General features: G+C 44.8%; 1 protein-coding gene across 5 annotated transcripts in view; it reads right to left on the bottom strand.

Annotated features, from left to right (window-relative positions):
- Nucleotides 1-17,476, bottom strand: part of VPS13A (vacuolar protein sorting 13 homolog A) — a 163,169-nt gene extending 145,693 nt beyond the window's left edge. For 4 of the 5 annotated variants that reach the window (XR_003756046.2, XR_003756044.2, XM_029056119.2 and 1 more), the window contains exon 1: nt 17,220-17,476. Coding sequence is in view for 3 of the 5 variants with exons in the window: in XM_029056119.2 (XP_028911952.1) it covers nt 17,220-17,319 (100 nt within the window). In the remaining 2 variants the exon portion in view is untranslated. The remainder of the gene's footprint in view (nt 1-17,219) is intronic. The other variant, XM_029056117.2, reaches the window with a different exon arrangement.
- Nucleotides 17,477-17,709: the final 233 nt, after the last annotated feature.

Raw genomic sequence — 17,709 nt, 5'->3', positions numbered from 1 at the left:
CCAACTCCGGCCCCTGAAGACCGACTTATTTTAGCAAAATTGAAACCAGTTCCCCAAAGTTCTCCCCTCAGCTCCCCCAGCCTGCTTCCACCCCAATATAAACTCTCTCAGTTTTGTTTTGCTGTCTATCTCCCCCTTTTAGACTGTGAGCCCATTGTTGGGCAAGGATTGCCTCTACCTGTTGCCAAATTGTACATTCCTCTGCAAACAGTAAGCACTCAATAAATATGATTGAATGAATGAATGAATGAAATCCTTCTCAGCCATCTCTCAAGTAGCGATCACTGGCTTGAGATCAAACTCTACCCCCATCTGTAACCCTAACTCCACCCCTCACCTTCTAAAAGTACTTGTGTCCACTCTTCTTCCTCCCTGCCTGTCATGATGGCTCGCTCTCTGATGGCTCCTTCCACTCTGGCTTTCAAAAATGCTCTCCTCTCCCCTATACTGCAAAATGACTTACCTGGATCCCACAGCACCGCCCAAGTATTCATTTCCCACATCTGTCCCTTCCTCTCTACCCAAATGGGCACCTCCCTGGGTCCAGGTACTAGTAATATCCTGAATTGACTACTCTCTCAGTTTTCTCACTGGTCTCCCTGCTTCCAGCCTCATCCCTTCCTAGTCCATATTTCACTCTGTTGCCCAAATAATCTTTTTAAAATGTCATTCCACAAACATCTTTCCATTCTCCAAAAACGTTCATTGCTTACCCATTCCTCTGCAAAGAGAAATTCCTGACGGTGGGTTTGAAGGCACTCCATCAGCTAACTTCCCCTCCAGCCGCCACTTTTACCAAGCCACTCTTTGGTCCTACTGCACCCCAGCTCACAGTCTTCATTCCTCACAAGCTCTCCTTAATGTATCTTGTTTCCCTCTCCGACCTCTGGAGCATACCTGGAACTCCCTCCCCACCAAATCCACCAGAACTCAGCTCTCCCCATATTCAAAAGGCTTCTAAAATCTCATCTCCTCCAGGAAATTTTCCCAATTACATTTTTCTTCTCAAGTTAGAGCCTCCCAAAAATCACCTCGGCAATTTTGTACTCAAGGACTCCTATTTCACTTTTGTACATGTGTATTTACATAATCTACTTTTCCTCTCAGAAAATTATGTGTCAGTCTCTTCCATTAAACTGTAAGCTCCCTGTGAGCTGAGATTCTGTCTCCTACACTTTCCTTCACTTTCACTCTGCAAGAGCAATAAAAAGGGTTAAAAGGATGAAAAATGGTTTTTAAGAGGAAAGGGTAAAGGGAGTGAAGACAGGTGAGGAAGTTGTGCTCAGACAGAAGAATTTCAGAGTTCATTCATTCAATCGTATTTATAGAGCGCTTACTGTGTGGAAAACACTGAACTAAGCACTTGGGAGAATATAATAAAACAAGAGTTGGCAGGGTTAGAGTTGATAAAATCAAGTTGGTGAATCGGTAAGGTAGAGTAGAGCAGGAGGTTGGCAGAGTTGAGGAATGAAAGGAAACAGGAAGCGGGAAGGTCATCGCGATCATTCATGTTGGAATTCTCCATTAATTGGAGAAGCAACATGGCTCAGTGGAAAGAGCACGGGCTTGGGAGTCAGAGGTCATGGGTTCTAATCCCGGCTCCACCACCTGTCAGCTGTGTGACTTTGGGCAAGTCACTTCATTTCTCTGTGCCTCAGTTACCTCATCTGTAAAATGGGGATTAAGCTGTGAGCCCCAGCGGGACAACCTGATTACCTTGTATCCCTTCCAATGCTTAGAACAGTGCTTGGCACATAGTAAGCGCTTAACAAATGCCATTATTATGATGTGGATACTGAAGTCCCCAAAGACCAGTGTAGAGATGGAGAAAAAGAGAAGGTTAAAAAGGGAGCAAAATGGTTCAGAAAGTTGGAGGTGAAGTAAATGATGGCAACCAGCAATTGGAGTGGATGGTCAAGGTGGATGATGTGGGTTTCAAACGAAGGGAAGGAGAGGAATGGGGAAGGGGGAGGTGGGGAGGGAAGGTGCTGTGAAAGAGGCATTAGGAAACAAGAGCTCAACTCCTCCCCTTTACCCAGTATGTCTTGGAGACTAGGAGAAGATGAAGCCCCCTCAGGAGAAAGTGGCGGGGGAGACAGTGTCATCTGGGAAGAGTCAGGTTATAGAGACTTCTCCTGGAATTTTTCATTTCCTAAAATGACTGTCCTTTAAAGACAGGGAGATTCCTGAGAATGGGTTTCAAACAGCCAAGTTCCCCCTTCTTCTGGAAACTTAAAACCAGTGCAATGAAGTTTCTGGTTTAGAACTAAAAAAAGTTCTTATTTCAGCCAGGCAGGCAGGGAGTGGTGGATTTACCTTTTCCAAAATACACATAAGCTAGGGGACTAGGAGACTCCTAAGGTAAATTCAACAGGGCCTAGATAAGGAATTCATGGTCATCTCTGATTTCTTGGTAGTCCAACACCCTGTACCCTCAGAATCAGAAGCGTCTGTGGAAATGGTGAGGCAGACATTCAGTGCCTGTGACTGAGATCCTTAGGTAATCAGACTAATTACTAGTCTGTAGGAGACAACCACAAGGAGGTGGTAAAGCTTGTTTCTTTTTGCTATCCTTTCCAAGGGTATGGATTTTTGTCTTTGGAAAACAAAGTCCAGGTTTGGGGACCACACATCCCTCACCCCAAGGAGGAGACGGCTAGTATCATATTCTTCAATGAGAGTAATTGCTTGTTGCCAGCAGACTGGGGCAAGCAGAATTAAAAACAATGGGAAGCTTGAAGCAAACGGAGCTAAAGTTCAGGAAGATCATATGGAAAGTGTGCTTATGTAACTTGTAATTACCTTTGTTGCCGATCAAGGATTAGGATATTAGGTGTGTTTTAGATGCTGCTGAGTGTATGGGAACCCCAGTAACATATGTAATCAGTCATTTACTCAAACACGCCCCATTCCAGAAGCCTTTGAGAGTAGGTGCACTCACAAATCATTCAACCTAGGAGGCGGCAAGCTTTCCAGCTCAAGGGACTTCCACCTCTATTTCATCATATTCTTGTCTTATGCTGTCGAGTCGCCTCCGACCCACAGCGACTCCATGGACGCATCTCTCCCACAAAGCCCCACCTCTATCTGCAATCGTTCTGGTAGTGAATCCAGAGAGGTTTTTTTGGTAAAGCTATGGAAATGGTTTATCACTGCCTTCTTCCTCACAGTAAAGTCAATGCTAAAAATCAAAGAAGGGGAGTGCTAACTGTGCTCCCTACCCCCATTCATAGGGGTACTGCACTCCTCTAGGAGGGAAGGAGTGCCTTCAAAAGAGATGCTTTTCAAAACTACAAATATTGTACAAACTTTTAATGTTCCCTAGAGTCCACATATAAAAAAATATACAAAAACACATATACTGTTCATGATTTTTGTTTAACGTTATAGAAATCTTTAGCATCAGATGGGCAAATAAAAATACGGAAACACTCGAAAATATGACTATGTTCCATATTCATCCCATGGTATATGTCAATCACAGGGGCCGCACCTCCTTATGGAGTCGTAAGCCAACCCCGCCGAAGGATTCACAGAGCTGACAGATGCCCAGACAGATTCGTCTTCAAAACCCTACTAGAATCACATCTCCAAGAGGTCTTCCATTCACTCATTCAATCTTATTTATTGAGCACTTACTGTGTGCACAGCACTGTACTAAGCGCTTGGAATGTACAATTCAGCAACAGTAGAGACAATCCCTGCCCAACAACGGGCTCACAGTCTACACCTTCATTTTCCTTACTCGCCATCTATCCTTTCTGCCTCTTTGGCCTCTCTAAGGCCTTCTGCCTCAGAATGGCTGTCTGAAACCCATCCTGCCCATCAACCCATCACTTGGATTTGTACCTCTTTAGTAAGCTGATGCTCCCCCGCATTCCCAGTCCCACAACACTTCTGTACCTATCCTCATACTCTACTGTTCCCCCTATGTGTAATCTACTTTAAGGTCTGACTCCCCTAATACATTGTAAGCTTCAGTAGGGCAGAGATCATGTCTACCGACTGTATTGTACTCTCCCAAGGGCTTAGTGATAATAATAATAATAATTGTGGTATTTGTTAAGCACTTACTATGTGCCAAACACTGTTCTAAGCGTTGGGGTAGATACAAGGTAAATGGGTTGGACACAGTCCCTATCCCACATGGGGCTCACAGTCTTAATCTCCACATTATAGATGAGGTAACTGAGGCCCAGACAAGTGAAATGATTTACCCAAGGTCACACAGCAGACATGTGGCAAAGACAGGATTAGAACCCCCATCCCCTGACTCATTCAATAGTATTTATTGAGCGCTTACTATGTGCAGAGCACTGTACTAAGCGCTTGGGATGAACAAGTCGGCAACAGATAGAGACAGTCCCTGCCGTTTGACGGGCTTACAGTCTAATTGGGGGAGACGGACAGACGAGAACAATGGCAATAAATAGACTCCAAGCTCGTGCTCTTTCCGCTGGGCCACGCTGCTTCTCAACAGTGCTCTGCACTCAGTTAAGCCCTCAATAAATGCCACTGATTGACAAACACACAAAAAGCTGGTCTGTTCAATCCATAAAAGCACATCAATCATATAAATTACATAAAATGACCACCTTTTCACATTTTTAAAGCTGGGTTTTTTGCTACTTAGTACATGGAGAAATAAGCTTTCAATATCTGCTCATTTGATTCCTGTCTATATTGTACACTAACCACAACAGAAACTTAAAATGCATCATCATCATGTTTATCAATCAACAGTATTTCTTGAGCGCTTACTGTGTATCAAGCACTGCACAATACAATAGCTTTTATATCCTGGCAAGTATATACTTAGCAGTAGTCAAAGGTTTATTCATTTTTAATTTAACCTTCAAATATTAGTCTCAGAAGGTTTAAACATGGAGGAGGGGACATGAGTTCTGTAGGTGCCTTCTGAATTTTCCAATTGCAAGAATGGCAAAAATGTACCCATTTGCAAGTGACTTAATTGTAAATAATATTCTTTTTTAATGCTGAATGCTTGATAAATGTTTGGAAAACCATATGTCCATTCTAGAAAACCAATCCCTACAAATGAGCAGCATATTTTACAATTTTAGGAGTAAATTATAATAGTCATTTTATTTTCTGAAAGCCTGAGTGCTGAACATCATACTAAGCCCTTGAGGAAATACAACAGGAGAAAAACTCATATTCCTGGTCGCAAAGGAGCATACAACATAACGTGGAGAGACGGACCAAAAAATATTTTAAATAGTAGGCACCAGAAAGAAGAAAGATCAGATAGAGTAGAACAATCTTGTCATGATGAAATAGCAGAAGGACTGAATGCATAAAGGAATAGATGTGTGCATATGTGCTGAGGATGGGTATGAACACATTCATAAGTGCCAGAGGTGGCAGTGGGCTTGACATGACAGGAGGTGTTGGGAATTAATCAGGGAAGACTTCCTGGAGGAGGTAGGGTGTTTTGGTTGCGGTGGGGGTTCTCTTTTATTTTTAAGAAGTCTTTGAAGATGGGGAGAAGTGTGGCTTGAGAGCTCCCAGTGGGGAAGGGAGTTCCAGGCCCTGACAATAATAATAATGTTGGGATTTGTTAAGCACTTACTATGTGCAGAGCACTGTTCTAAGCGCTGGGGTAGACACAGGGGAATCAGGTTGTCCCACATGGGGCTCACAGTCTTAATCCCCATTTTACAGATGAGGTAACTGAGGCACAGAGAAGTTAAGTGACTTGCCCACAGTCACACAGCTGACAAGTGGCAGAGCTGGGATTCGAACTCATGACCTCTGACTCCAAAGCCCATGCTCTTTCCACTGAGCCACGCTGCTTCTCTAACAATGCGGGCAAGGGACTGGGGATGGGCCAGTAAGTCAATCGTATTTATTGAGTGCTAATTGTGTGCAGAGCACTGTACTAAGCACTTGGGACAGTACAATACAACCATAAACAGATACATTCCCTGTTGAGAGCCGGGTTGACTTACAGAGTGAGCTTGGGAGGAGCAAAAACTGAAAACTCAGGAATAACAGGTGAAGAGAGCTGACAGTCAATTGGAGAAAGCTGGTGGAGAGGCTTGAAGCCAATGGTAAAGAGCTTCGACTGGATGCAAAGGGAGATGGGCAACCACTGGAGTTTGAGGAGCGGAGAGACGTGTACTGAGCGACGAATGCTTCGGGAAGGCTGACATTTTGTGGAACCAATGTTAACACATCTTAAAATCCATATGCAAGTGACCGAACCATAAAACTGAAAGTAGGCGAGTTCAGCCGCGACGACTTGGGGACTGAGAACATGTACCAGAGAATTTATGCTAGTCCAAGTGGCTTGATCAGCATCATCTTTGCTGTTCAGATTCCTGCTGGTGCAGAGGGGTGCAGTGAGTGAGTCAGCAGGGATGCAGCATGCTGCTAAGCATATGGATTTTATAAATGAAATTCTTGTATTTACAAAATCCATTTGTATTGTACTCTGCTCTCCTAGGTGCTTACTACAGTGCTCTCCCAACAGTAAATGCTCAAATACCATCAGTGGATCAATTTACAGCCAAAGTGACCACAGTGTATAATGCTTGGGCTGTGCCATAGCACCAAAGACTGGTAGGCTTGGTTGTCAGAGTAGTCGCTGCGGTCTTCAACACCCACATCAGCCAGCTATTTTCAGAATTCTTGCTGAGCCAGTCCACCTCATAAAACACACTAGGAGATTCATCTGGCAGAAACCTTCACTAATGATTTAGGCCCAATAGACATATTATCCCTACTTCTGGACCCTCCTCTTTCCAACCACCTACCCACTGTGTGAGGTGTCCACGCTACAGATATTTAGGGGGAACCTTTATTCCCAAGATTTCAAGAGACTTTGTAACCTTTGCCCAATAAAGCCCTTTAGTCCATATGAAACAAGTACTGAGTAAGATCCAGGAGGCACCTTTCAATAACTGTCCGAAATGAGATTAAGCATTTGTTTTTCTGGGAATTATGCCTCCATTTCGGGCCCCAAACTGCATAAGGCCAACTACACTTGAACTATTAGCAACAATTGTACCGCAGAAAAAACTAATAATTTTGGAGCGACATACCACTATTCCTACCTCAAAGCCTATCCAACAAACCTTAAGGACAGCATAATTACCAGATAAACAGAGAGCCGTTTAGGCTTTTTCACCACCCAGCCCCTCTCCTTGGAGATCATCTGTGTTTGGTTGGAGACTGTCCCCAATAAGACTCCTATGATCAGAAAGAATCTCAATCCGACAAGGAAGGGTTGATGCTAAAAGGAGACAAAATTTAGCTAGTTTCTGGCTTTGGAATCATTCATTCATTCAATAGTATTTATTGAGCACTTACTATGTGCAGAGCACTGTACTAAGCGCATGGAATGAACAAGTCGGCAACAGATAGAGACAGTCCTTGCCGTTTGATGGGCTTACAGTCTAATCGGTGGTGACAGACAGACAAGAACAATGACAATAAATAGAGTCAAGGGGAAGAACATCTCATAAAAACAATGGCAACTAAATAGAATCAAGGCGATGTACATTTCATTAACAAAATAAATAGGGTAATGTAAATATATACAGTTGAGCAGACGAGTCAGGAGGAGGGCTAGTAGCAGAATAAACTAAAATCAATGGCCATTGACAGTTATGCAAATAGCCATTCACCTACTGGCCTTTAGGCAAATTTACCCCATACAAGAAGTCAACTGCATACAGTTTACTGTTATATGAGTGTCCTTCAGATTCAAAGCGTAAAGTACCAAAGATGCCTTTTTAATCAAAAAGCTCAATGCATGACTGACAATCCACTTCAGGGCAAACTGTTACACATCAAATGTGGCAGATGGCGATTTTGGTTGAAAAAGTGCTCTGAATTGGCGGTGGGAGGGGGAAATTACGAAGTGAGTGATTCCTCTCAGAGGTCACTGAGGTGGAGCTGTTCACCTGAGTCTCACCTTGTCCTCCTAGTCTGCCTCTTCCCCCTCTCATCTTTCTTTCAAGATTTCCACTGGAAGGGAAGGGTCACTTTTCTTTTTTTAGTAGTATTTGTTAAGCACTTACTATGTGCCAGGCACTGTACTAAGCACGAAGGTAGATACAAAACAGCTGGGTTGGACAGTCTCTGCCCCACACAGGACACACAGTCTTAATCCCCATTTTACAGATGAAGTAAATGAGGCACAGAAGTTATAGTGACTTGATTAAGGTCCCGTTTAGACTGTGAGCCCATTAGTTGGCAGGAATTATTTCTGTTGCCAAATTGTACATTCCAAGTGCTTAGTACAGTGCTCTGCACATAGTAAGCACTCAATAATTACGATTGAATGAATGACTTTAGATCATGCGGCAGACAAGTAGGTAAGTTAGAATTAGAAAACAGGTACCTGCTTTTTCCCCTAGGCCCCACTGCTACCTTAATTTATGTTGCTGAAAAAGTTGTTCAGCTGCTTACTCCTCTTACCACCTGTGCAGCATTAATTCCACGTCTGCCTTAGCCATGCAGTTATGACAGGTTTTTAAAATATTATGTCTTTATTGAAATATTATTTCTAGTCCTTCAACCCGAGAGACCAGGCTTATGCTTCTGTACCTCTTCTTACCCCTTTCTATATTCCTGTTTCCAGATCCACTATTGATGAAATTATGACACAGAGCAGGCTGACTGTGAAAGAGTGACCAACTTTACTTCACAACTGTCAGGTAAGAAGTTCCTCTAAGTAGCAGCAAACCAGTAAATTCATTTTTCAACTCTGAATCATATTATGGATGAAAAGGTTAAACATTAACACAGCCCACACCTTCATTCTTTTCCTGTCGAAGGCAGGCCTAGGAATGACAACAGGGCAGAAAGGCAGGGTAACTGCCCCCGTCTCTCCCCTCTCCAGTCCATACTTTACTCTGCTGCCCGGATCATTTTTCTGCAAAAACGTTCAGTCCACGTTTCCCCACTCCTCAAGAACCTCCATCGGTTGCCCATCCACCTCCACATCAAACTCCTTACTATCAGCTTTAAAGCACTCAATCAACTGGCTGCTTTCCTATTATAACCCAGCCTGAACGCTTCGCTCCTCTAATGCCAACCTACTCACTGCACCTCAATCTCATCTATCTCATCTGCTGACCTCTCACCCATGTCCTGGCTCTGGCCTGGACGCCCTCCCTCTTCATATCTGAGAGACGATTAGATTACTCTCTCCACCTTCAAATCCTTACTGAAGGCACAACGCCTCCAAGGGACCTTCCCTGACTAAGCCCTCGCTCTTTTCCCCTTCCCTTCTGCATCGCCCTGATTTGCTCCGTTTATTCATCCTTCTCTCAGCCCCACAACACTTATGTACATATCCACAATGTATTTATATTAATGTCTGCCTCCCTCTCTAGACTATGAGCTCATTATGGGCAGGAAATGTGTCTCCCAATTCTGTCATATTGTACTCTCCCAAATGCTTAGTACAGTGTTCCGCATACAGTAAGCGCTCAATAAATATGACAGATTGACTGAACTCTGCCTTTGCCCTGATCCTTCAGGGATGGGTTCACGGCTAAATAATTGCTATTCACCAAATCCCACAACACCAGGAAAGGGGGTACCCTTGGAAGCTTGATCTATCAGTGGTATTTACTTAGTCCTTACTGTTTATAGCACTTGAGAGGGTGGATTCAAAACAAACAGAAGAAATCAACTCAGGAAGTTACAAGCATATGGAACCCATTACCAAAGGAAATTGTGTAAGCCCCAAATATTCCCTGGTTCAGGAAGACTTTGGCTACAAAGTTGATTTGGGGATACTAGAGGGAAAGTTAGGGACACAGGAAACCCTCCTTAGGAAACAATTGTTTCCTGAAAGCCATGTCTTAAGTCAAAACATTGTAAATCATGATCTATAAATTATAGATTTATATATTAATGTCTCTCTCCCCCCTCTAGACTGCAAGCTTGTTGTGGGCAGGTAATATGTCTACCAACTGTTACACTGTTTACTGTACTCTCCCAAGCACTTAGTACAGTGCTCTGTGCACAGTAAATGCTCAATAAATACCACAGATGGTGAAATCAGAACCAATATTCTCACAGAAGTATTTATTGAATGCTTACTGTGTGCAGAGCACTGTACTAAGTGCTTGGGAGAGTACACTATAACAGAGTTGGTAGACATGTTCCCTGTCCCCAATGAACTTACAGTCTAGAGGACTATATTTGTTTCCCGGTTGCTGAAGCACTAGCATCTCTTGGCAACCCTCTTGGTATCTAGGTGTTTACTCCCTCTCATTGTGGCCAATAAATATGGTGCTCAACAAATATGATTGATTAAGCAAGGGAATAGAAAGGTTCTCTGCTATCTTTATATGGTTAGCACAAAATCTTAGACAATGCTGTAGCCTAGCTGAAAACTGGGAGTCAACTGTCACAGGCACACAGCAATCAAGAAAGGAGCCTCTCTTTTTGAGCAGAAACTTCATAGAAATCATAAGGAAACAAGTGAAAATAATGCCAGGGGCTGCAAACAGACGGGGTGGCAGAGGCGGAATTAGAACCCAGGTCTTCCTCTCTCTCCACTAGGCCACGTTGCTTCCCAGTGGAAAGTTCACGACACCACTCAAACTACTACTCCTTTGTGTGTGGACAGTTTGCTCGAGACTGGGGATCCCTCATTGAGCTTTTCAGGCACTTGGACACCTGTAGGTCAATCTCACCATCAGGATTGTCTACTTCGAGCAAAAATGACAAATATATTTATGGTAAGTGTAGAAGAGACTCTTTTCAGCCACAATTCCACACGGGTGAAATTTCAGAGTCTGCAGCATTTTCTTCCAACAGGACAGTCAGCTATTCATCAGGAGCACATCAGCTTGTGGAGTGCAGCCAAGGAGAGGGAAAATAGAGTGGTCCAGCAGGTAAAATGGCCAAAGTTCAAAGTCTCCATAAACCTGATAAACTCACTAAATGGAACTTCCAGAAAATGAAACAAGTTAGAACAATTCAGTACCCACATTTATTCATTGAACAGTATTTACTGAGAGCTTACTATCTGCAGAGCACTGTACTAAGCGCTTGGAATGTACAATTCGGCAACATATAGGAGACAATCCCTGCCCAATGATAGGCTTACAGTTTAATCAATGAGAGTGTTATTAGTAATGGGGGATGTCTGCGGCCTCCCCCAGCCTATCTTGGAGCTTCAGCCTTCCTTTATATCCTGGCAACAGAGTTGGAGTGCATATTTGTGACTGCTGTTTTTAATCTGCTTGCACCCGCCTATCGAAGAAGAAAACAAAAGCAAAAAGGTAGAAAGTGTCTTCTCTGAATATGCTAAATTATTGGAAGAGCTAGTCCAGGAGTGAGAGCCCACAAGCCAGACAGGCACTCTCCAGTCACATTCTGAATTTGAAAGTTAGCTTGGCATCAAAAATCTACTTCCACTGGAATTCAACTCAAATTATATAATGAAAGTCACCAGGGAAATAGGTTTCAGCAGAAATAACTTTGCTCTACAACTTTTCAAGGACTAGTTTCCTATACAGGATGCCCCCAAATTCCATAATTTAAGTGGGATATGCAGAATTTAAGAGTATTGGAGAGATATAAAGAAGATCATGAGGTTGGGAAATAAGATCTAGGAGGAATGTTCACGGGATTAGCAAAAGGAAAGGCTGAGAGGCAATTTACTAACAGCATTCAAGACTTTGAAGTGTTATGCTGTTACTAGAATGCTATCTGTATTTTGTCATAACAGGAAGGAATAAAATAACTACAATTTAGCCTACAATGTGAGGTTCACAGGCAATATTCAAATTAAAAGGTGAAAGCTAAATTTAGAAACATATGCTTTAGGAGTCATTCTAAAAATATTAGAAAAGTCAGCAAAAGCTAATGTAAATGCAACTGGGGAAAATGAAGGTTAATGTGCTTATATGCCTTTTGCAATATTAAGGTAGTGTAAACAAAGTTAAACAAATAAACCCTGGTATAGCCAAAAGGGTACTAATTTTTAAGAAATCTCAAAAGTTAAACAGAAGTACCATATACTCATAAGGAAAACAAATTCATGACCTGATAGACATTAAAAGGAAGGAAACATCACAGACAAGCCATGGAAAGGCGAAATCCAGGTACTGATAACATAACCATCATAATCCCTCCTACTTAAGTGCTTAACAAGTGCCAAAAAAAAGAGCCAAACAGTTGTTAAAATTCAAACAAAATATTGTATATGTGAAAAATACTATTATTTCTGAATTCTAAATCTACATCCTGCAAAATATGACCTCAACCATGACCTCCTTCTTGCCAAATCCAATGGCTCCTACTCCATTCTAATCCTCCTTGACCTCTCTGCTGCCTTTGACACTGTCGACCATCCCCTCCTCCTCCATACCTTATCTCACCTTGGCTTCACGGACTCCGTCCTCTCCTGGTTCTCCTCTTACCGCCTGGTTCTCCTCTTACCTCTCTGGCCGGTCATGGTCATTCTCGGTCTCCTTCGCAGGTGCCTCCTCCCCCTCCCATCTTTTAACTGTTGGAGTTCCTCAAGGGTCAGTTCTTGGCCCTCTTCTGTTCTCCATTTACACTCACTCCCTCGGTGAACTCATTCGCTCTCACGGCTTGGACTACCATCTCTATGCAGATGACACGCAGATCTACATCTCCGCCCCTGTCCTCTCCCCCTCCCTTCAGGCTCGCATCTCCTCCTGCATCTCCTCCTGCCTCCGGGATGTCTCCACCTGGATGTCGGCCCACCACCTAAAACTCAACATGAGCAAGACTGAGCTCCTCATCTTCCCTCCCAAGCCCGGTCTTCTCCCAGACTTCCCTATCACCGTGGATGGCACGACCATCCTTCCCGTCTCTCAGGCCCGCAATCTCGGTGTCATCCTCGACTCATCTCTCTTGTTCACCCCACACATCCTATCCATTACTGAGACCTGCCGGTTTCACCTTTACAATTTCGCAAAGATCCGCCCTTTCCTCTCCAAACAGCTACCTTACTGCTACAGGCTCTCGTTATATCCCGGCTAGACTACTGTGTCAGCCTTCTCTCTGATCTCCCTTCCTCCTCTCTCGCCCCGCTCCGGTCTATTCTTCACTCCGCTGCCCGGCTCATCTTCCTGCAGAAACGCTCTGGGCATGTCACTCCCCTTCTTAAACACCTCCAGTGGTTGCCTATCAACCTCTGCTCCAAACAAAAACTCCTCACTTTAGGCTTCGAGGCTCTCCATCACCTTGCCCCTTCCTACCTCTCCTCCCTTCTCTCTTTCTACCGCCCACCCCGCACACTCCGCTCCTCCACCGCCCACCTCCTCACCGTCCCTCGGTCTCGCCTATCCTGCCGTCGACCCCCGGGCCACGTCCTCCCGCGGTCCCGGAATGCCCTCCCTCCTCACCTCCGCCAAACTGATTCTCTTTCCCTCTTCAAAACCCTACTTAAAACTCACCTCCTCCAAGACACCTTCCCAGACTGAGCTCCCCTTCTCCCTCTACTCCCTCTACCACCCGCCCCTCACCTCTCCGAAGCTTAACCCTCTCTTCCCCCCATTTCCCTCTGCTCCTCCCCCTCTACCTTCCCATCCCCTCAGCACTGTACTCGTCCGCTCAACTGTATATATTTTCATTACCCTATTTATTTTGTTAATGAAATGCACATCGCCTCGATTCTATTTAGTTGCCATTGTTTTTACAAGATGTTCTTCCCCTCGACTCTATTTATCGCCATCGTTCTCGTCTGTCCGTCTCCCCCGATCAGACCGTAAGCCCGTCAAACGGCAGGGACTGTCTCTATCTGTTGCCGACTTGTTCATTCCAAGCGCTTAGTACAGTGCTCTGCACATAGTAAGCGCTCAATAAATACTATTGAATGAATGAATGAAAAATATATGTTGATCAGGCATGGAAAGTGTAACTGCATTCTGAAGATTTTTTTTTAATCATTAGGATTTTGGTCTAGTACTACGAATAGGAGTTCAAAGTCCCTCTCTATAGTACACCATTATCTAGGAGAATGATATAATTCTAGATACTTCTGCAACAGAAAGTTTCAACAACCTAGATGAGATATTAAACAACATGAGAAATATAAAACAAGGTCAAAACAATCAGTTCATTTCATATATCCACAAACACACACCCCAACCCCTACATATGTTAACAGAGATAGAGATTATTTACTAAGTGCTTACTGCACCGGAAAGAATACAGAGTTGGGAATGGACCCTGGCCCTGACCCTGAAGGGGCTTAGAATTTGAGAATACAAACCAGGGATAAAGAACTGGCAACCACACTTAATGGACAATGAAACAATAAATCAGTAAAACCTAGATAAGGAAGTATCAGTTGGCCAGGTGACAATGAAGGAAATTAGTAAATCTTGTTTAAGAATCTTCTGAATAGCAAAGTGTCTAGTGTTATTTGGGGGGGGGGGAGGTTGGGAGGGGTGTAGAGATGAAAGAGTGGTTAGAAAACTGAACAGGTTAAGAGGGATCACTGGAATTATAGGAATGAGCAACAAAGGTCTAAAGTGAAGACCAGAAATTTCCCAGTGTAATAACAGTTCATTCATTAGCAATCACCTTTTAGTAATTTAATACTGGCAAAAGGCTCAATAGCCTATGGACTGAACATTCTGGCACTGACCTCTAGAGAAGAAATTTATCAACTAATAGGCTTTTCTTACTGTGTCTAGATTCCTGCGCTTAGAATAGTGTTTTACACATAGTAAATGTTTAAATACCAACATTAATTCTAAATGCCTACATGAAGTTGACTAGAAAAATGCTTTGCAATTGTTACCTTTAAAATACTTTACTTAGGAGAGCCTAGACTACCAAAAAGATTAAAAGCATAGAGAACTAATTATGAGTGTAAACTATTAATTTTTCCTATTATAAACAATTAGTTGTCACCAGGCATGACACTCTTTTTCCACTGATATTACACCTTTCAGTCAGTGAGCAACAGTCACTGAGCACCCGTACCAAGTGCTACAGGAAGTTACGAAGAACATTCATTCATTCATTCATTCAATAGTATTTATTGAACGCTTACTATGTGCAAAAGCACTGTACTAAGCGCTTGGAATGAACAAGTCGGCAACAGATAGAGAAAATCCCTGCCGTTTGACGGGCTTACAGTCTAATGGGGGAGACGGACAGACAAGAACAATGGCAATAGAGTCAAGGGGTAGAACATCTCGTAAAAACAATGGCAACTAAATAGAATTAAGACAATGGCTTGGCTTCAAGGAACTCACGGTGTATCTCCAGATTTACAAAATCTATCGGTAAATCTCAAAACATCCTTTGAAAGGGGTTGAATCAATTATTAATATCTTAAATGTTTTAACAACTTTCCTTCAAAGATCTTATGGGAAGCTGCTGTTGAGGCTCAGCATATTAAGTAATTTGCCAAAAATTACATTGTTGCAAAGGCTCCCTACTGATTACCCTCACTCCTCCCAAAACAAACCCATTGTTACAAACGCATCTAAATAAAGTCGTTTTGCATAAAAACATACGTTGTCAAAGGAAATCTGGCGGGCAGGGAAACAGAAAGAAAAGCCTGCACAAGTGAAATAGCACTAGTCAAAATCATAAACCAGAACAATCCTATATGAAGGGGTGTTTTTAAATTCATCTTAACAGAAAAGCAACTACAATGCTGTTTAAGCCAACGCTGATATTTTCATTCGACTCTGTGTACAGTCAGTAATGCTGCAATAACATGACTGATCCAAGCAGATGGGGCACTATAAATAAAGCTGTCTTTAAATGAGTTGCTTTTTAAACCCTTGTGGAAACTGACACAGAGCAAAATTCATTTTCACCATTGGGGCAGCTAAATGGGACATATTTCCTTCCTCCCTACCCCCGCCCAAACCACACCTCTGACAGCATTTGCCTACCAACTGTCCCAAGCGAGAAACGCTCGATCATTTTTCTCCTATAAACTCCCGGTTTGCACCTAAGACACTCTTTGCCTGAAGCCGCGGGGAGACCGGGGACTCCGACCTCCTGTTTATTTGCTCGTTCTGACATCGTTGCCTTAGTTTGACTCTGCCGCTCGCTGTTGCCGCAATACTTTGCAACCGTTGTTTTTATCTGTCTAAACGCACAAGGACTGTGCGCCCGTTGTAGGACAAGACCACTGTCTGCTCTGTATATGCGCACCGATCTCAGCGCTTAGCACACAAAATCCCAAAGGGGTAGGGCGGGAAAGGAGGCCGGGGGGGAAGGGGGGATCGCACGGAAAAGACCGAAACACAAGAAAACCATCTCTTTCTGTTTTCAGCCACGTCCAGGCGAATGACGGTGAGACCGGGAAGAGAGGCGAGAGGGTCTTCCAGCGGGCTGGCACGTCGAGAGACACTCGAGATCTCTCTTTCGGGCCTTCCCTATAACGGGAAAAAAGTGGGAGAGGAGAGAGGAGAATAGAAAGGAAAAGGAAAGGGGCTAGAAAGGGAAGCAGAGTGGTCCAGTGGATCGAGCACGGGACTGGGAGTCATCAGGACCTGGGTTCTGATCCCGGCTCCGCCACCTGTCCGCCGTGTGACCTTGGGTAATTCACTTCACTTCTCGGCGCCTCGGTTCCCTCATCCGGAAAATGGGGATTAAGACTGTGAGTTCCACGTGCGACATGGGCTGTGTCCAATCTGATGATCTTCTATCTACCCCAGCGCTTAAAACAGGCACATCGTAAGTCCTTAACAAATCTCGTTTTTTTAAAAAAAAAACAAGGAAGGGGACAGGAAGCGAACGGGAAAGGAAAAGGAAGAAAAGGGGAAAGGGAAAAGGGAAGAGAGGGGAAAGGAAGGAAAGGGGAAAGGTAGAGCGTCACTTCCTAGGAGGGAAACCAAACTCGGTTCCGGTTCAAGATCTGCAGGGCTGCAGCCATCCTGCCCAGCCCCTTCCTTGTGCCCGAGGTCCGGGAAGGTGGAGCTCCCCCAAAGTGGCAGGCCACGGGATGCCCCCGTCTCCGCCCAAGCTTGTGAAACTTGCCACGGGAAAGGTGTGGGGAGAGAAACAAGTAGTCGGAAATCGAGGCAAGGGAGGGTGGGGGAGAAGGCGGCGGGGCCCGAGCCCTGGCCGAGATGGCCTAGAGGCCGGGACATGGGAGAGGGGACCGCGTGGGTGAGTGAGAAATTAAGACAGAGAGGGAGAGAATGCGCGCAAACCGGAGGTCGCCAGGGTAAGCATCGGAGGGCGGAGGTGAAAGTAGGGGGGCGCCCGGGGCTCGTTACCTCCCCAGATGCCCAGAGTAAGCTGGGAACTGTCCAGGTTGACCACGTAGTCCCCTAGGAACCGGTTCAGTACGTCTACGACCACCGACTCGAACACCATCTTCCGCAGCCACGGCCACCGCCGGGCCCCGCTCCCGTCGGAAGACTCCCCGCCCGGCCCTACGGGCTCGGGATCCTGCCGGCTGTGGCGGCGCTTCGGCTCGGTGACCCCAGCGGAGCCGGGAGGCGGGGACGGGGGTGGAGTGACAGCGGCCGGGAAGGGGCGACGGCTGCCGCTGGATGGAGGACGAGCGGAGGGGCGGAGAAAAGGCCGTTCGTCTACGCATGCGCGTTCGGCGCGGGAGGGAGGCGGGGGGACGGCCCCCAGCCTTTCCTTCCTCACTCGCCTTGGCTTCGGAGAACGGGTTGTAGAGCTGGATGCCTCCGTCAACCCACCAACGATCTGCCGGGTTGCGGGGCGGGGGGGGGGCGTCCACGGGCCGCGGAACTC

Source organism: Ornithorhynchus anatinus, chromosome X5, assembly GCF_004115215.2.
Source record: "Ornithorhynchus anatinus isolate Pmale09 chromosome X5, mOrnAna1.pri.v4, whole genome shotgun sequence".
In the NCBI taxonomy this organism is placed as follows: Eukaryota; Metazoa; Chordata; class Mammalia; order Monotremata; family Ornithorhynchidae; genus Ornithorhynchus; species Ornithorhynchus anatinus.
Note: the sequence above shows the minus strand (reverse complement) of the source record. Positions and strands in the feature narration are given on the sequence as shown.